The sequence below is a fragment of the Bemisia tabaci genome, chromosome 4 (genome assembly GCF_918797505.1).
Source record: "Bemisia tabaci chromosome 4, PGI_BMITA_v3".
In the NCBI taxonomy this organism is placed as follows: Eukaryota; Metazoa; Arthropoda; class Insecta; order Hemiptera; family Aleyrodidae; genus Bemisia; species Bemisia tabaci.
The window spans coordinates 8610692-8631722 of record NC_092796.1 but is presented as its reverse complement, the minus strand read 5'-3'; the positions used below and the strand labels follow the sequence as shown (position 1 = coordinate 8631722).

At 39.6% G+C, this 21031-nt stretch overlaps 1 protein-coding gene across 1 annotated transcript in view; it reads left to right on the top strand.

The window, feature by feature from the left end:
• Nucleotides 1-20782, top strand: part of LOC109040316 (putative methyltransferase DDB_G0268948) — a 37689-nt gene extending 16907 nt beyond the window's left edge. The window contains exons 2-6 of the mRNA XM_072299271.1: nucleotides 1953-2113; nucleotides 16209-16413; nucleotides 17393-17508; nucleotides 18307-18447; nucleotides 19826-20782. Coding sequence (XP_072155372.1) covers nucleotides 1953-2113; nucleotides 16209-16413; nucleotides 17393-17508; nucleotides 18307-18447; nucleotides 19826-19925 — 723 coding nt within the window. The 3' untranslated portion in view covers nucleotides 19926-20782. The remainder of the gene's footprint in view (nucleotides 1-1952; nucleotides 2114-16208; nucleotides 16414-17392; nucleotides 17509-18306; nucleotides 18448-19825) is intronic.
• The last annotated feature ends 249 nt before the right edge of the window (nucleotides 20783-21031 follow it).

Here is a 21031-nt window from a genome sequence, read left to right as displayed (position 1 = left end):
AAAAACAATTTAACAATTGGAGCGCTGGGTACAAAAAGGGCATTTCTTGATTGCGCGTCTCAGAATCTTTGCAAACGTTTCATGCATTATGCTTAAAGCAAATGTATGGAATTCGTTGAAACTTCTACTGAATTTTCTTTATGACTTTACAATGCTCAAAATGAAAAATTTCAGAAATTTCACACAAAAGTTCCCTCTCTAAAATATGAATTAAACCAAGAAATACCCTTTCTGCACCCAACACCTCAATTCCCAAAGAAAGGAGCTGTTCAAAGAGCAGCTATAAGCTTAACCAGGGGAACTGTCTCTCCACGACTCTCACTTTCTCCGCCAGTGTAGGTGACCTTGGCTGGCCTCAGTCACCCACACTTGAACTGCCACTGCCGCTGGAGCAATCAGAGCAATTGGAAAATTGGCAATTGGCAGTCGTCGCGGCGCTAATCCCCAGCGACGACGACGCTGGTGTCATCGACCGCGGCGGGTTTGCCGGCCAGCCTGGCGACGCGCGGTCGGCAGCCTCACGACCTTGACCCTGGCCACTGGCTCGTTGTTGCCCTAGGTCAGTGTCTAACAGAGCCAGGAGGTCTCCGGTTCGAGTCCCGCTCCACCGCTTGACGCGACGTCAGGCCTCGAAACCGGATAACGGCTTCGCCGGCTATGGATTCTTCCATAACCGTGTCATGAGACTCAGAAGATCTTCCATTGATGGCTATCTCCGATTCCATGAGAATTCCCAGTATTTTCACCGCCCTCCCATAGTCTTACTGAGTTCACGATGTTTTCACCGTGTCACTGCAGTTACTTATAGAAACTTTTATGGGGACAGTTACAAGACTTTATAAAAAATGATAAAAAACCGCGAACTCACTTGTGCTAGGTATAACCTAGCTCCTAGTATACCTAGTAACCTAGTATACCGAGCACAAGTGAGTTCGCGGTTTTTTATCATTTTTATTGCAGTTACTTTCTTTGGGTAATTTTACCGCGTTTATTCCGCACTGTCGTAAGTCCTGCTCGGAAATCATGGATTTCATTCGCGTGATTCGAATTGAATACATTCAATTCTAATTTTATAAATGAATGAGAAATACATAACGAAATAACGGAACTGGTACGTTTCACCCGTTCTAGACGTACTCTGACTGAAGGTGCCCGACATCAATGTGTGCGAAAACGTTGCACAACGTTCCAGAAACATATGGAGACACGTTTTGCTGGGCGGATGCAGGGTATATACTCTCGTTTATTTTTTTTTTTGGAACTTAAGTGCCGATAAAGCCTCCTGTAAACGAAGCGCCTTTAAATGAACTTTTAATTTGACGCTATTTCGCAGTGCAATCCTGTCTACCTAAAGCATCCTTAAAAACAATCTGCACTGGAAATAAAAACATATTGGATCTAGAGTCCAGACTCTTGAAAACATTGACAAGAAAAAATACTCTTGATTCAATCGGATTTTTGCTTGAATCAAAACGAAATCCGCTTAAATTAAGAGGCTTGGTTCTTGATTTAAGCTAGATTCTGGTTGAATCAAGAGTACTTTTACTTGTCGATGTTTTTAAGAGTCTGGACTTTAGATCCAATGTGTTTTTTTCCCAGTTTGTCTATTTTAAAGATGAATCTGACTTTTTAGTCGCATAGATGTTGCGTTAGAGGCAGTCCTGTGCTCAAACCCTTTGATGAATTGGAAACTCTTCATTGAATTGCTGCGATGAGAAGCTCGGACAGGAATGGTATTTTCCTTTCACAAATTGGAAACTTCGCATTGAATTAGCTGAGATGGTAGACATGAGCAGGAGCAGGTATTTCTTTCGACATTTTTTTTAGTTAAAATCATTCCAAACAGCTAAATGATATCCATTTTGCATTACCAACTCATTAAATTTTAACTTTTAATTGATGTATTCAACGCCATGCCAGAATGATTAATATTCTGTTTTGTGTGTTTTCAGCTGACAACACCCTACGAAACGGCTGTGGATGTTGGATGCGGCTCTGGCCAGAGCAGTGAAGCCATCGCCCCGTATTTCAAAAATGTCGTCGCCTTCGATACCAACGAGAACCAGCTTGAAAACGCCCAAAGGAGAACCAACTATTTCAACATAATCTACAGGTAAATGCTCGATTCCGCAAAATCTTAGTGATTGCGCTCATTATAATGAGTCTTTTACACGAGACGTACTGTGATCATATGAACGTATTTTTACCAAAAGGAACTACTATGTCTCACGCAAAACGCCTATGCGCATGAGTTCCTTTTAGCATAAATACGTCCAGATCGTTGTTATCCACACAAAAGAACGTAATGCTATTCCAAAGTTGTGCAATTGACTTAAAAAATTATATTTTTTACGAAATTGCAATTTCTCTATTTTTTTTTTTTTTTTTTTGAGTTCTTTATTGATCAAAACAAAGTATACAATATACAATGAACATGACAAAAGATGGAGTATGTCTATTAACAACAACTGCCTTTACAATCGGCATCAATTTGTTTTGGATGACAAAGAAAGAAAATTTAACTACAATAAAGGTTTAGGCAGGAGCGACTTGTCTCCAGACGATGGATAACTAAGTTGGGAAAAAACAATGTAAACATTGCAAAAAACCAACACTGCAGGATGAGCATACGCTCGGGAGTTTCTTGAGGGGAAAAAAACTAAAAGAAAAAGAAAAATAAATAAATAAATACAAAATATAAAATGAAAAAACCCTCATAGGCTGGACCACCCACCCCCGTCGGTGTAAAAGGCCGGGAGGAGGGGGGGAGTCGCCGGTGTCCGTTCAAAGTGCATCCTTTATTTAGCTAATGAGTACTCACACGTTGATTTGGTAACGCCACCGCCACCCCAGCCGGAATAGGCGATCGGGGAGTGCGGGGGCGGTTGTTATCACTACGGAAGAGCCGCGTATTCCGAATGATTAATGTTATCAGCGAACACACACACAGTGAGGCCGACCACCACGGGTAACCCGATATTTTTCATACTATTTCATAGCGACGGACCAGAGACGTACTCCCGATAAACGGCACTGATAAAATGCGATTACACTGATAACAAAAAGTAACTAGGCCGAAGCCATGAGGAATGTGAATTTAATTCACTAAAACTTAAATTTTCCAAGCCGAAAATACGGTCAAGGAAAAGCGTGGCGGGAAAAACGAAACACAACGCGGATAAAGCAGATTAAGATCTTTAAATTGGCACAAAAACCAAGCAGATAGGAGCACTTTGAACGGACACCGGGTGAGGCGAGCGCGGAGCAGGCCAAAAGTCGACCGACTCAGCGCGCGTCTCAAACGCGACTCCTCTCTATTTTTAAGAGGGAAAATCAATGAGCCTCTCATGATGGGAATGCAGAGGAGTTACCTGGTAAAAATGCAACTTCTGCACTTGGAATTCCTTTGAATTCCTTGGGACTTCCTTTAGGACCATTTTGACAGGGTTTCCGGTGATCACAGTCTCTAGATGAGCTAATTATCTTCTTTTCAAACAATTGCTCATATTCCTCTAAATTTAACATACACGGAGAAAAAAACTTCGTGCATGGGACACGAAGTTAAGGTCGTATGGTTCTCTGAAGTTTGAGGTCCAACTGCCAAAGTTCAGGTCAGACATCTGAGGTACTTAGGTATGTACCGGATACTTCAGATGTGTGACCCGAAACCTTCGGTATGTACCTAAGTACTTCAGATATCTGACTCAAACTTCGGCAGCTGGACCTCAAGTTTTCGAATGCGAGATCCGAAAACTTCAGAGATCTATATGACCTCAACTTCGGGTCCCACGCACGAAGTTTTTTTCTCCGTGTACATTTTTCTGCCCCTCAAAAATAGAGCAATTACTAATAAACAATTATTGAATTTTCACTGCAATTCATAAGCCGCGTGTATGGCCCTATAGGATTATTTTTCGTTCCGAAAAGCAATAACCCGCAAGAGCTCCCGAAAACTCCAAATTCTCGGGCTACAAAACAAAACCGATTCCACGAGGAGATCCTCCCGAAGACTCTCGGAAGTGAAGGATTCCGTCGGATCGTTGCGCGTAGCTGCGTAGTAGGGAATTTGGAGGTCAACACGAAACCTTGGGAGCTTGGAAGCGTGCGTGAGAACTTTCACTCGGACGGACACTAGGCCAGAAGAGTCAACGTAACGCGTTTTGTTGGTGTTGAGCCGCCGAAAACCCTATCGACATTATCTTTGCACTACACTTGAGAGTGATTATGAAGCTTCTGCAATCATTCAATTGAAGACTTTGTCCCTTGGACAGAGACGTGAAAGGATTGGTCACGTTTTTACAAGTTCACGTGATATTCGGTTGGAACTAGACGAATTTATTGATCACGCACTGAAAGGAGCATTGCTGCTGGCCCAGCCACGTCTAGTTGTTAGTACTTAGCGATCAAAACGTCGCATCGCCCCTTTATCGTAAGGGCGCAACTGCTTTTTGGTATGAGTTCTATCCTCCGTATGAATCCGTGCTTTCCTGGGACCGAATTCAGTCGGTATTTCCACCGTACTTAGGTACACTTAAGATGAGTCTCGACTAAACTTGAGTCCGGCTTAGCGCTTCTGACTGGTGGGTGGTGCGGTTTGGACTCATCGATGAATGTTGCACCTCCTCGGAAAGACAATGATGGAGATTTTTAGCCATCGTGCGTAAAAAGTTCAGCTTAAAGCTTGGAAGAGCCGGAAAAATTCGGCTCCAGGGCTAACGTAGAAATAAACATACACCACGTACTTACGTCAGAGGATCAACGAAAATCGGTGTTTTGCACCAACTACCAGTAGACACCGACTCCGATTAGACTGCACTTACCATACAAAAAGCAACTCAATCACGGTGTTTCCAAAACTGTGCAACTTGTCCCTGATTGCTTTGAAAAATACTAAATATATGTACGGCGGTAGATTTTAAACGATCTATTTCCTTGAAAATTAACAACCGTCGCTGGAAAAGCAAGTAATAATATTTGCTATATTGGGAATATTGTTTATTTGCATATATTATATAAAGAAAAAGTTGCATGATTTTTACAACACTGTAATTGGGTTAGTTCCCTCGAGTTAAATGCGATCCAATTAGACTATCTTCAATTTCCAACGAAGAATCATTCCTGGCTCGCGTTTTAAAAACAACATCAGTGCTATTTGTTTCCCTGGTAGGTGGTAGGTGCTTTTCTGAATATAAGCTTGAATAGTAATTCCTTATCGCAAAATTCCGTCCAATTCGATCAAATTTTGTATAGAGGAATTACATTTTTCGCTCATTAATGAAGGCACCTCTGTGCTTAGGGACACTAATGGCACGTCTGTTGTTTCTAAAGTGAGGCAGAAATAGTAGCCCCTTGTGGAAAAATTAAGTCCAATTGGTTTGATGCACCCATTTAGATGCTACCTGAGTTTGATCAGTTTGTAACACCAATTGGCTTAGTTGAGTAAAAACGGCCTATCTTTGGCGTAGAACACCTTTTTCAGTGTGACTTCCCGATTTCAATTTTCATTTTTCTTTCATTCATAGTGATGCATCGAGGTCTACCTAACCAATTTCAATGAATTTCTTTAAAAGAGCCCAATTTCTTAAAATTTTCCAATTATAACCCGCACGCTCTGTAACCCCGCGAAATGGCCGTTGGATATTGATCTGCTGCGCGTGCCCGGCCAAACAATGCCAAAAACGGTTCTTTTAGTTTAGCGCCGAATGATGAAATTTTTTAAAAAATGAGACGAGCAGAGATCATGAAACTTTGTAGTGTAGATAGGATATGATCTACGGCGCAATGACATCAAATAGTGCTTTTCAGTGAGCAAGCACTCCAGGTTGTTTGTGCACTTCTTTCTATCTGTCTATTGAAACTTTCGAAAACACACTTGCAGCACCCACACGTGCAACGGCAACATGTTCATGCAGACACAACTGCAAATTTGAGATCGTGTACATCGGAAACATGAAAAAAATCGAGATTTAATAAGTATTCAAGTGCAGTAGAGACTTTTAAAGAAAAAACGCGTCTGTTGATTCATTAGTGGCGTGGCTTGTTTTGCGATATATCGATTTGTGTACTATTTAACCCTATGGCAAGGGATCGATAAACAGGGTGTTCGCAGCGAACACCTAAACAATCGATTCTTTATCATAGCTTTTAGTGCGGGGAAATATCGATAATCGATCATTCACGCCTCGGCGCTGTCATACATGCTGTGTTCAAATTGCATCATACAGTCAAAGACCACTTGACGGCTCAATAATTTAAGTACTGTATCAGCCAATTTTCTATTAAAATTTTACCTAGAATATGATGGGAGATTGTGACCTCGGGAAAATTTCCAAATTCAATTCATGAGTGGGGAATTAGCGATTTCGGCGACATTCTATCGTACCTGATAGCACATAACTTGCATTCTCTTAAAAGAGTAACGCGCGCACAGACAACAATAATGTCTGTAAAGTATTTAAAGGTATTAATACCAAGTGGTCTAACGCACCATCTCTCCCAGAAACTCTTTGATGGAGAATTACAGTTAAAAATGTCCGTGTTCATGGTCACTTTGGATTACTTCCAGTTAATTTTACCTAATTCTGTCAGAATATCAATCAAAAGGCCTTAGTTGATGGACCATGTTGGTTAAATTGACCGAAATTGTTGGTTACTCCGAGTTATCTGTGTATGAAGAAATTGTCCTGCTTTGCCATGCTAAGGAAGATCGCCGAATGAACATTCAAGAGATGCCAAATCTGTCCGGATGAAACATGTATTTTTGAGGAAAGTTATACATATTTTTCCTTAAAATTTCCAGATATTTTAGATTAAATTGGATAAAAAATTGTGTAAAAAATTTGGAAAAAAATACCCGATAGTTCTCCCGAAAATTCGTATTTTATTGGTGGAAATTTAGCAAGTCGCGAAGGTTCATACGGCGTTCCTCCTTAGCACTGCAGGGCTGAACTAATGCATTCCTGTTAATGTGGCTAGCGAATTGAACTACATCACCGACACAGTCTTGTTGCGATCCTGGCGCGTCTGGCGGTTGTTATTTAACTAAGTAGGCTGCACATTTTCAACTCAAAGATTTGATCAATGTAACCCAAAGGGCAAATAATCCAAAATAATTGAACCCACGTTTAGGTTACTTTGTGCTCTACTTCCCATACAAACACAAAATGTCGGTTATAGGTACATTTTTTACTGTGTTCGAAGGAACTTAGAGGTACACTGGAAAACAACACACTGGATCTAGAGGTGTTCGAAGGAACTTAGAGGTACACTGGAAAACAACACACTGGATCTAGAGTCCAGACTCTTAAAAACATCGACAAGAAAAAATGGACTGAGTTAAGCAGAAAGGAACCAACCCACATTTTGGAAAAAAAATGAGTTATGAGTGGTTTCAAACTCAACCACTGCTCTACTATCTATCACAAAAATTCAAAGTTTTTGTTGGAGCAACTTTTGCAGAAATTGAACTTGAAGTTTATCTTTTACATTGAGTCTTATGCAGGAGCCAAACTTTAAACCTCTTTTTCTCGGTTCGATCCCGATGTGGCTTGGTTCCTTTCTGTTTAACTCTGTCCAAATACTCTTGATTCAATCAGATTTAAGCTTAAATCAAGAACCAAGCCTCTTAATTATGAGCGGACTTCCTTTTGATTTAAGCTTAAATCTGATTGAATCAAGAGTCCTTTTTCTTGTCAATGTTTTCAAGAGTCTGGACTCTAGATCCAATGTGTTTTTTTCCCAGTGTAGTCTAGCACCGACGCGACGCTCTTGCATTCATAGACTCAAAATGACCTCAAACCTGGCTGGAGCGATAGGCTTTTTCGAAAAAAGACGTAAGAGCCGTGGAAAAGCGATGACGCTTACACTTTTCTTGAGACTAGTAGTCGAATTGCGACGCTAAATCCCGATGCTGCTCGCCTTGAGCGAGCCACTCCGCGTCTGCGTCTGCACCCGGCACCCGGTCCGCGCACCTCGAGTTTTATGCTTTTGTTTACCGGCATGAAGCGCCATCAAAGACACGCTGATTAAAACCTCACAATCAGCGGCGCGCTAAAAACAGAACCGTTAAAATTTTAATTCCGACGTGCCGCGTTTTTTATTGAGCACGACCAGTGGGCATACAAAGCTCGGTCTTGTCAACAACCGAAAGCCGAGGAGCCCTCTCTTAATAATAGCTTAATCAGTGGCATTTTTTTTTCTTCGTTGTCTCTAAACACAATATATTTTAGAGACTTTAGACTAACAATCTTAGTAATGTTATCGGTGGAGGCAGGTTCAGATCGGAGGTCAACGTTATTTTTCGCCAAATGGTAGTCGGCCGTGCTAAGGAAGAACGCCATATGAACCTTTAGGCATTACCAAATTTCCTGTGATAAAACACGAATTTAATAGTAAATTTGTGAATATTTTTCAGATTTTCCAATTTTTCAGATAATTTTACTCGCAATTTCACCGAAAAGTCCAAAAAATATTAAGGGATAATATTGATAACTTCCCTAAAATTAACATTTTATCGATGAAAATTTGGCAACTCTCAAATTTTCATACGGCGTTCTTCCTTAGCACGGCAGAGTTGATGAGCAACTGATGATTTGCTTTTCAGAATTGTTCATCAGACTTTTTTAAGCATGAAAAATTACGAAGCTGTGTGCCTTGGTGTGTATTTCTGTCGTTTTTTCAAAAAAAAAAATAAATAAATAAAAAATAATAAAGAAAAATAAAAAAGATGAAGAAAAAGAACAACTTGGAATGTTAAATGTACATTCTACATCCTTCTCTATTCGTATAGCGCATTTACAGGACGATAAATACAAACAAAGCCTCATGTGACAGCTCTGTTTGGTCCTACGTTTAAGAATCTGTGTTGCATTTTGCACACTGTTACAATGACATCTTGCAGTGATTTTACCTTCTTGCATGATAAAATGAACTTTATTTTGCAATAAAGAGCCACAATTTGTGAATCATGTGTAAAGGCACCTATCTGCATTGGGAAACTAAGGGCATATACGTTGTTTCTCAAATGAGCCAAAAATAGTAGTTCCTTATTGTACGATGAAGTCTAAATGAACTGTGCACACAGACTTTTATACTAAAGACTTCATATTATTTGCTTTGCAAGAGTGGCACTTAAGAGCGCTTTTGGGGACTAAATTGGTGCCATGAATAGCCGTTTTATTTTTCGCTTCCGTTTTAGATTCCGTTGATTGGTCACAGCGGTTGTCTGCTAAACGTGATTGGCACTTTTTGCGAACACTAAATCTCATATAGTTAAGTGCTAGTCATGCCGTAGCATATCCAAAGCAGTATAAAATCGCCATCCAATATTTCCCTCACTCCTTACATCATGATCACAACTGATCATGCTGAGTATAACTTTCTGGTGTGCTGGGTCATCGGTTACGCTGCATCGCATTTCATCCGAGCTTTAAAAGCGCATTCGGTCAGTGGGACACGATGACACTTCCTTCTCAAAGTGGTGATGTTATCTTCTCTCAAAAATATAACAAACAGGTGGAAACAAAGCTCTTTTTTGGAGCGGAACGGGGAAAGGAGCTGGGGTCACGGGAAAAATTGCAATTTTGAAAAGTCGGTCTATTGCTTAATCTTCATTAAGTCAATATCTCTTATAGGCAAGTCAGAAGGTCCTGTTTGAGGTAAAATTGCACAATAATCACGTGTTTGTTGTCACAACTACACTTGACAGAATATATTCTTACCTTAACCAGTCAATGAGTTTTTTCCTCTGCTTAAAAATTCTTAAGAGGACATTTTTCTCTCTTTCGATGAATCGAGCTACCTGACTATAATGATGAAATTATTTTCTCTGAATACGGATTAGAGGCGTTTTTGTTTCTCTCTCGTTTGCAAAAGAATGTCGATACTTGATCCACGGTAGATTTTTCAGCCCGCGATAAAGATGGCCTCTTAAAGCCCCTTCGTAGTTCTGGCGGAACTGGTTTCGTGAACTCGAAACGATTCAGTTTATTTTTACTCTCAGATACCCCATAATTGAAGAACAAACTCCTTGTAAGAACCAGTTCCTAGTTAGGGGATGGAATGATGGAAAACAACAGATGATCCAATCGGCAACCATTAGCTCTGTTTAAAAACTATGGGCCTTTATGTTCAGCAGAGGCAGGTGTATGGACAATTGAGATGGTCTGCCAGATTTTTTCTATACATATTCAATATTCCCATCAGCTGCTTTTGGATAATCTACTTGATATTGTGCCATTTACCTATATCTGACAAAAAATGTTGAATTCTGGAGTTTTTTTGCCCAACCCCTCATGTTTAATGGGTTTGGGTAGACTTGACGCAAAGAGGTGTGAAATGGAAGTTGCGCGCTTAGCTATTTCACCTGCAATTCTGGAAGTAGACCAGAAAATATCTTGCGTAGAGAATCAGTTATCTGTTCAGGGATTTGTGACCTGTGTTTTCAAAAAATCTTGTCTCTTAGTTATCCTTACTTGACTTAGTAATTTTTACGCTAGCTTTGTATTCTGTTAAAGCCTTTGTGATCGATTTAAATAAATAATATTTTAAAAAAATGAACTGAAATATCCTTGAAGAAGCAGTGTCTTCTTCGTGTCTATTTAAAAAATATCGTTTCATTCTGCCCAACAGCATGTAGTGAGGAGAGATGTAAAACGAAATTTCTCAAAAAGCAAAATTTCGTCCCGCATCATCGATAAATTTGCCCGATATTCTTTATTTATTTATTTCAGAGTCTTCACAACCATTTATCTTAGGAGAGTGTAAAACAAACTTTTTTTTTTTGCTTTTTTTTTTGTCACGATAAGTCATTTATTATCAAAAGTAAAACAAACTTGTATGATAACTTTTTTTCACAATATCCCTAGTAAAAATTGGCGATAGGAGCTGCGTTTCAAAATACCATAGGAGTTCTTATAGCCGACTGAAGAAGGCGATCGAAAATCTTACAGCTGGCTGTAGAAAGTGGAAAAAATCATACGGCCGGGCTACACGAAGCGATAAAAAATTATACTGCCGGGCTATAGTTCCTATCGCCGGGCTTCAGGCCCGCCACAAGGGGGGGGGGGGGGGGGGGGATACTGGGTCCTTGGTACCGGGGCCCGGGCCCTGGAGGGGCCCGTGACGCAGGTGACAAACCGCTACGAATTCATGTGTAACCCTTGTCTCGTAGGGAAAAGTGAAAAAATTACCCTAAAAATTCCGCAAAAGGTGAATAAAGTTTCAAAAACACGCTAGGGCACTATAAAATTTTTCTTACTTTTTTAGAGATTTTCAAGATTTTGAGTATATGTAGAATGATATTTTTAGTAACTGTGTTTCATTTTCTTCCGTTGTCGGATGCTAAGAGGCTCCTTTCTGGGCATCCTCGACTTCAATGGCTTAACTCCCTTGCCATAGACGTACGAAAGGGGAGTTCAGGAGGGCCCGGCTCCCCATAGAATTGAAAATCATCATCTGCCCCCTCAAAAAAAATTTATAGATGTTTTGAATGCAACAATTCGAAAGTTTTTGGTGCTGAAAGTAAACAAAAAGGCGTAATTATTCTGCAGAAATTGATGGAAAATCTCCATCATAAGAGCTTCATAATGCGTCCAAATAGATTTAAAATTTCAAAAATTTCCCGGGGGAGGCCCCCCGGACCCCCCCCCCCCCTGTGCTAGGGGCCCGGGCCAGAAAATTGGTACCAGGGCCCGAGATGGGATGTGGCGGGCCTGCCGGGCTTTACACATTATCGCCTGGCTGTTGCTTTTTCGCCATCGGCTATAAAAGGCTATAGGAAATTGTGTAGAAATTCGTGTGTTCGTTGTAAATCCTTAAGTTTATACGGAATCACCTTAATATTTACAAAACGCACATTATATTTTCCTTTACCACATATTTTTGTTCATCAATTAAAATGAGAATAATCCATACAGAGTGTGCAAACATTTCAAAGTCATGAGTTGAAAAACGCTGACTCCACGAGATTAAATATTAGGGCCTAACACAAAGCGGAGCAGCGGCGCACTGGCACCTACAAACCTAAAAGGGATACACATACTACATACTACAAGGAACCTAACAGGGATACATTGCGCAATGCGTGAAGTATCCCTGTTAGGTTTGTAGGCGCCAATGCGCGTTCCGCGCTGGCTGCCCGCCCGCCGCGCCGCGCCGCAGCGTACCTCGGCGCTTGAAGCAACTATTTCACACCAGAGGTATTGCACAGTATCATACGACATTGAAGGCGCTCCAACATATTAGGAGTGGTAGGCATCCTTTAAAAGTACGGACGCTGACTCCACGAGATTAAATATTAGAGCCTAACACAAAGCGGAGCAGCGGCGCACTGGCGCCTACAAACCTAACAGGGATACTTCACGCATTGCGCAATGCGTGAAGTATCCCTGTTAGGTTTGTAGGCGCCAATGCGCGTTCCGCGCTGGCTGCCTGCCCGCCGCGCCGCGCCGCAGCGTAGCTCGGCGCTTGAAGCAACTATTTCACACCAGAGGTATTGCACAGTATCATACGACATTGAAGGCGCTCCAACATATTAGGAGTGGTAGGCATCCTTTAAAAGTACGGAGCTTTCCTCAAAATAAATCAAGATACTACGGCCAAAAAAGAGAGCGGTAGTCCAAAAACTCACTAAGTCCTAGCATCCGTAATTAGTAACGTTTAGCATACACTTTATCGCCAGGCTGTTGCTTAATCGCTATCGGCTATAAAAGACTATAAGAAAGTGTGTAGCCGGCTATAGAAGCTATTGGAAATCTTACAGCCGGCTGTAGGTCTATGGTATTTTGGAACACAGATTCTACTGCCAGTTTTTACCAGGGATTAAGAATTTCAGAGTAAGTTCCTGAGAATTTTTAGAAGTTGAATATGCGATTCGCTCATAAATTCACCAGTAAAAGTCGAATTTCAACAAGTTTGAACAAATATTATTGGTACTATTGATTATCTGGAAGATTTTAGGAATATGAACTTCGTCCGCGTGCATTAAATATATCCATAATGGCCCTAGTGCTGTCGTTGAACTGACAAATCTCTCGAAAATTCGTGAAATTTCACTTCATAAAGCTTACATGAATAAGGTGCATAAAATTTTCCATCTCTACCACGGAACATGCGCGATGGATATGGATGGTGTATTCGTTTGCCTCCGTAGAAAATTCCTCCACTCAAATATGTCCTCTATCAGTTCTGGAGGATGATGAATAGGTCTGTCGATTCAAATTAATTTTTCATATCTAAAATTGATTAGTTTGTATTTGGAATATTATCACTGCTGATAAAATTGATCATTAGGGGCCACACTCATTATTCTCTACTCAATGAGCTGCAGTTGGAAGAAATAGTGATGATTAAGAATTGATTTATCTTGTTTTCACAAATTTTTATCAGTAGCCAAACGTGCTCTACAGCGCATTAACGTGTTTGTAAACAAACATTTATAAGAGGTATTGAATTTACAGTTATTCGGGGTGCAAAATGGGTGTATAGTCCGGTCATATGTGGATTTTATGCGGTTTTGAGAGTGGCACTTTTTTTCTCACCTGATTTCTCATCTATAGAGGGTCCTTAACGAGAATCCAAATTTGCCCCAGCAAATCATGAGAACCCCCCCCCCCCAAAAAAAAACCCTAAAATCGGAAAAAACCGAAAAAATCGGCTATTTTCTCTCGGTTTTTGACTAATATTGCAACTATTAGTCTCATTTATTTTCGGCCTCTTTTTGACGAAACGCCGATCGATTTTGAGGAGGCATGAGTGTAAGGTCCCCTTGTTAGTTCTTCGTGTCAATGGTGAAACCACTAAACCCTGGATCAGACATCGCACATTTCCTGTCAACTTTTACTCTTTCGAAGGATCATTTTTTGACAATCTTTTGTGAACTTTTTTTGCCAAATCTCGGATATTCTTTAAAGCATCTATGCAGACATGTCCTGTGATATATTATAAAAAAAAAAAAAAAAAAAAAAAAAAAAAAAAAAAAAAAAAAATTAGGATGATAGAAATGAAGAAACCGCATTAAAAATCCAAGTTTTCATAGTTTCACCGTCGACTTCTCGGTACTGAAGGAAGAGATGGGGCTGCAATGTGGTCAGGGGGCCATGCATAAAGTGCGGCAACAGAGCTTGGTGGCTTCGGTAAACAAGTTGCGCATGCGGTCGAGCGCGCGCGCGCGCGGTCACGCGCACGTGTTATTGCGGTGTTGCGTGTTGCGTGTGCGTATCATGTGGACAGACGAGCCGAACGCACCGCGCCACTTCGGACCGCACAGCTTTCTTCTAGTTGAATGAACCCAATCCATGTCTGCAAGTCGTCAATATGCTCAGACGCGCTACATACATCAGTAATTGCAGTTTTTGACGTGTAGGTATGACTAAAAGAAAACGTAAAAAATAAAATAAAGTAAATTAAATAACACTAAAATTAAGAACATAAAAAAATTAAATGATTAAATTAATTAAATAAATACATAAATCCATTGAAAGACTAACAAAACTCCTGTAAAAAAATTGAAAAACACAACACATGTGGTAAGAACAAAAAATAGGTGTCGAAAAAAACATAATAAAAAATCGACACAAAAAACGGACACGGAAAAAATTAAAAAGACAAAAAAATATAGACCAAATACAGACCAAAAAATTTTAAATATAAGTCGGTCGCGAAAGTTGCAATCTGTACGCAAATATTCGACATTATCACAAACTCAAAAACCTATTTTAAGTCGCCATTAATTTTTTGCTGGATTTAACAAAAATACGTTTTTTTACATATTTTTATGAATTTTATCGTGCCTTGAGGCTTATTAGTCTCTTGTTTACTAGCGAGAGGCAATTAACATAAATTAAATAACAGAAAATGAATATACGATTACCACTCTGATTTCGACGTATGTTCCAGTGCTTTTTTATGACATTTTCCGTATTTTATTTATGCTAGCATAATAGCTATGTGAACAATTTTTTTCATATCTTATGTATTACTAAATTCTGCGGATGAATTTTTAAAAAAGTTTTTCGTGAATGACAAGTTAAGTACTAAAACTGTGTATAGACTGTGTACTTACTTTTCAAACGAATGATACAGCTATAGCGATTTAGTAATCCAATAGCCGACCTGCGCACAGAGTTAGATATTCGAATCATCGTTTTGAGCGTTGCCAGAGCATCGAAAATTTTATTTTAAATTATATTTCCGAACATTTCTCAATTTGTGTACCAAGGTGACGGATTGAGCGCTTCATCATAATCCATAGGGACTCAAATTTAAATAATGATAATGGACACACCGCGTTAAGTTCTGACCATCTTTTTGACAAGATTTTTTTATGAAATTAATTATCAGCTATCTCCATTAAACCGAATGGATTCATTGCAGCCAATAGCAAACTCCTTGTCTTTGAAAACAACCTCAAAGACATTATGACAATATGATAAAAATATTATACTTAATCTAGATTGCTTATCATTTTTTTCCATCGGTATGCACTCTCACAAAGCCGTATGATCAGTCTGATTCATACATCCAGTGGCGTGGCGTGCTTTGCGATGTATTGATTGATCTACCATTTAAACCTAAGGAAAAGGATCGATTATTAGGGTGTTTGCAGCGAACATCCTAATAATCGATTCTTCACCACATCTCAAATGGGGAAATATCGATAATCGATTATTCACGCCTCGCCACTGCATACCGGCTAATCCTTCACCCATAATTTAAACACGCAGTTGTTTACCCGTGAAGGAAATTACTATAGTGCCCGAGCATTTTGACGCGAATCAGTCGGTCAACAACTTTATGAAAATGAGTTATATTTACCCTACGACATGGATTTTATTCTTTTTCCGGCTTTCTCGCCCAGACTCGTATTGCGCAGAACTGTGTCTACGATATTACATCCACATATTAACGGATAGAGGTAGTTGACATTGAAGTTGTTGACTTCAATGGGCCATCTTTTCGATTCGGCATTACAACTCCACCTGGAGGAAGCCAAGGACATAGGCAGACTGTTGACTCCACTGTTGCCTCCCACGGCCTTACGCAATGCACAACCAAATTTGTTCACTGTTCGTCGCAGTATGAATAAGTTGTTTGTTTTGGAATTCTATAAGGTATGAACCAAATAAAATGGAGCTTAATTGATTCGGCCTGGCCCACCCGTCAAGAATTAAATTTTAATTTTAATTCAATTATGTTTCCCTGTGTTTTAGGAAAGGCTCTGCAGAACGCATTGACTGTTTGGACTCATCCGTGACTCTTGTGACAGCCGGTCAGAGTAGTCATTGGTTCGACTTGCCCAAATTCCTTGCCGAAGTTGAAAGAGTCCTCGTTCCTGGTGGCGTTCTATCAGTCTACGGTCATTACCTCCCAAAGCTCAGTCACCCCACTTATTCAATTGAATACTTAATCGAAAAGGTAATTTATATTTTTACGTAATATCTTCGTATCTCCGAGGACAAAACGAATTGTAAGTGTGCACTGTGCACAGTATGCTGATGAGCAGAAATACACGGTCAAACTGATTAATCCTTCATTTCGGTGGCTATGCAATCAGGGCTTCTTAGGAGTCAAAATAATTGTATCACTGGAACTATTGCTCCCCGTATACTTCGTTTCAGCCGCTGCGTCTATAATTTTTTTTTCCTCCATGAAAAATTGTCGGATTGAAATGCACTTGTCCTTTGCTATAATCGAAATCAACCTAACTTTAATTCTTAATTTTGAGATGCTTGTAACTTGAGATACTTTGTAAAATCTCGATGGAAACGCGATCCTGCATACAATTACATTAGCTGTATTAAATCTTTTTGTTTCTATTATATTTTTATCAGTTCTAGGAATTTTCAGTATATCCTGTGCGTTTCTTACATTGAAATCAAAGCGTTCTGCTACCTAGAGAAAGTAATGCTTTGAAATTTGAGCAGTGTTTTCCATGCAAATTCAAATTTAGATTTTTGGATTACTGAAAGATGAAAATTTAGCCTTACTTTATTTGTGAAAATTCAATATTATAACGTATTGGGAAGTGAAACTACTGAGTTCAAATTCTAAGTAGAAATGGACCGCGTTAAGCAGAAAGGAACCAAGCCTCGTCAGCTATTGCCAAATTTAATCGGAAAATTGAATGTTTTATATGAATACAGTTGAGCGAATTTTCCTGCAACTTTCAGTGATTTTTATGCGTAGTACGAAGCAAACTCCTAAGAATTCTCGAAGGAATTTGCCCAAAAATTCCCTTGTAAAAAATTACATAGCCCAGTTAAATTTGGCAATACAGCTGATGTGGCTTGGTTCCTTTCTGCTGAACGCGGTCCTAATATACTTATACACACTGTCTGACATATTTTTGTTGCTAATGATAGTAATATTTTATTGTGTTTTTGTTTCATTTTAGTTCCTGGTTTGCGGAAAGTTAACCGAATATATGCCCGAGGAGAGCAAAAAAATTTACATGGACCGTTACACTCATGGTTATGAAAAATTCCCATTTTCAGAAGAGCCAGTAATTCGGTAAGAGTCTTGTTAAGAGAATCATGTCAATTTATACCTGTCGGTTTCAGCTCTAGTTTTACATCAAACTTTCTATAAAAAAAACTAAAAATCGACAAATCTGAGAAAAAGTGAAGACATTAACTCATAACGAGATACTGTCAAGGAAATGACACTTTTCAATGACACTCTCTGGCGCACATGCAGAATACGTACACTGAAAAAAAAGCTCCGACCGTGGAAGCCGTTTACAGGCTATATAGACTAACCGTCCACATTCCGGGCTCAGAGGCCGAAAGTTCCGGGTTTAACACCCAGAGCAATCGAAGCTGCGGCTCCAGCACCCGAAATTTTCATCCATTGAGCCTCAAACGGACGGTATGTCTATACTGCCGCGGCAAGGAAGAACGCCGTATGAACATTCGAGAGTTGCCAAATTTCCTTCGATAAAATGTTTATTTTTTAGGAAAGTTGTGAATATTTTTCCGAGAAATTTTCAGGAACTTTAGATGAAATTACGAACAAAATTATCTGAAAAATTGGAAGAAAAATATTCATAAGTTCACCAGGGGATTCTTGTTTTATCAAAGGAAATTTGGCAACACCTGAAGGTTCATACGGCGTTTTCCCTTAGCACGGCAGTATACAGCTTATGACTTCTTTATTCAGCATGCACTGCTGCCACCGCTGACAATGGCTAATCATTCATCAAGGAATAATATTCTTGCAACAGCTTCGGAGAAAAGTACAGAGTATACCTATCTCGCTTTTTCATTGAATCGATTTTTTTTTATGACCTTTTATATTTTTTTTTTCAAGGGATGAATCATACTCCGTGGAGCTCCCAACAACGGTAGCTGATGTCGTGAGCTATATCAGCACGTTCTCGTCTATCACAGCCTACCGAGAAAAACACGGCGACAGAGCCACTGCTGCTCTCCTCCAGAACTTTGAAAATGAGTAAGTGTGACTTTTCATTCATTCTATCATGCTACATATTAAAGTAGTAAATCACAGGGCCGGATCCAGGGGATGGTCACATGGGCCGCGGCCCATGGCGGCAAATTTAGGGGGCGGCAAATGTTGTAATTTTTTTAAATTAAAGTGTAAAAAAAATCGGATTCGGAAAAAAAATTACAGACGAGAAAAGGTGACAAAATCCCTCATTTCCTGAGAGTATAGTAATTTTTAATTTCGCGTCTTTCGGTGATACAAGAGACAGCCCCTTTAATTAGTCGAGTTAAGAGAGAAACCAAACACGCAATTTGGCCTGGAACGGCGCGGCGCAGAGAGCAATGATGACGAGGACTTGAGATGGAAAGGAATAGCCCTCGGCGCGGCGGTCGGCATGTAACACATATTAGCGCCTACAAGACTGCACGAATACTTCACGCATTGCGCCAAACACAGTACAACAGCACACAGCAGCAGTGCTACGCGCCAGCAGCGGTTGGCATGAAACGCAAAGCGCCTGCAAGACTGTAGGAATACTTTATGCATTGCGCCAAACCCATTGCGATCAGCGCGGCGCGGCGGCGGAAGTTAAAATTATTAAATCACATTTATGTTTGCTCTTTCACAATTTTTTCGTTGATTTCTTTAAATGGAAGGCCTCGTCAACACAGAGATAGGGATACGGAACTTAACTTTTACGCAAAGTTCTGTGAACTTTTGCTAGTAGTGTTGACAGGGTTTTCGCAAATAATGTGTCCAACAAGAATGAACGCTTCTAATGCACCCCTCTCCCTTCGGCACGTTCACTTAATGGTTTTTATTGATATTTCAAAACGAACGATAAGGGGGCGGCAAAGTACAGGCGGCCCACGGGCGGCAAGTTGGTAAATCCGCCCTGCCGCCCTGGTAAATCAGAGGAAAAAAATTCGTAATTAAATAGTTTATAAAATTTGAGTTTCCGCATTCGCATTATGTTCAAGGGGCTGTGTAAAATAGTTTGTCGTGCGATATTCGACGCTTGATGTGAGACGCAAATAACTTTGAAAATCGCAAATTACATCGAGAGAAATAAGGCCACCTGACAATTTTTTCTTGATACCTCGAAATGGAAAAAAAAATATTGCCATCATATACCCCTCTGGTCTGGCACTGAAATAATTGTCATGAAATTTTATCCATCAATTACGACGGAGAAAACTATAGTTTCCTGCATGTGATAAGAAACTCGTCGTGTCAAATAAGTAACTCGATATAGACGTCAAGTAAAATTTTAGATGCGATAACGAAATTCTCCTCAATTATCATTACTTTTACTCGAATTTTCAAATCATACACAGTGTTTCATTTTTTAAACAATCAATTTGTGCTTTCGTTTTGTTTCCAGACTCCTGGACAGCGTGAGGTCAAACAAAAAACCCGAAGAGACGAACCTAAGCATACTCTTCCGATACATTCTGTTGATGGGTAGAAAACCTTTCTACTGAGGATAAATATCTGTAAATAAGATTGTAAATACTATGACTAGGACCTGTTTCGCAGCTTCTTGCTTTCAAATCAAGGAGACTTTGACTTGTACATTTTCCCTCTTTAGTTGGTTTTGTGATCATTATTTATTGTATTTCCTAACTAACTTTAAAAGCCCAGTTACCGTACGTATAATAAAACGATAATATCGTTACTCCCGGGGGCGTAGTATTGTTTGATTCATCACGAAAACTTACCCAAACGTATCCAGTTGTAAATTTAAATTGTTTTTTAATCAAAAGGCGTGGGTACTTTAAAAATAATATTTAATATATTAATTATATTAATTCGCCGTCAAAAAGCCCCCATTTTTGTGATTTAGATCTCGTGAGATTTTGCCCAAAAACATTTCGTGAATCTCATCAATGTAGCGGAGGTTGTGTTGAAACTAACCACAATTAGTTGGAAGGTATTCATCTTTTGAGGAAAGCTTTCTTTTTTAACTGGAAAAGGACGAACAAGATCAATCAGTAGGTATTTGAAAATAAGTACCTAGATATAAGTGAAATTAATGACTCAGTTGACTATTAGACATCAAAAGTACATACCTTCAGTACCTCAACGCACAACCTTTTTCAACAGTAAATCGTATGAAAAATGTTTAATGCCCGAATGATTGTGATAGATACATTTTTTAGTTCCCTCATCGAAAAATATTGATTGTTTTCGTTCAATGGTTCGAATAATATGATTCTTTACCGTGTAAGAGCTTAAGTCATTAGATTGTAAGAGTTAGTGATTATTTGATAGATGATAAGGAATTAATGTTTTATAAGTTGGTGTTAAAGCCGGAATCAAAATAAATAAGTTTTGAAATCATGATGGGTACTTTTTTCTAGCCTATCTAGACATTGAAAACGGAGACTGGGCCGAAAATTACAGCGAAACAAGTAGGGTGAAGAAATGAGTGAAGATAGACGTTTCAGACTGGGCTTGTTTGTGAGCCTCGAGGAAAGCGCCTTGGTAAAGCTTCGATGCAATTATTCCTGTTCATAAGATAGTGAAGTTGCATGTAGGAGAAATTGAAGGCGCTTGGGTTGCTCTTGCTTTCGAGGCAGAAATGTGC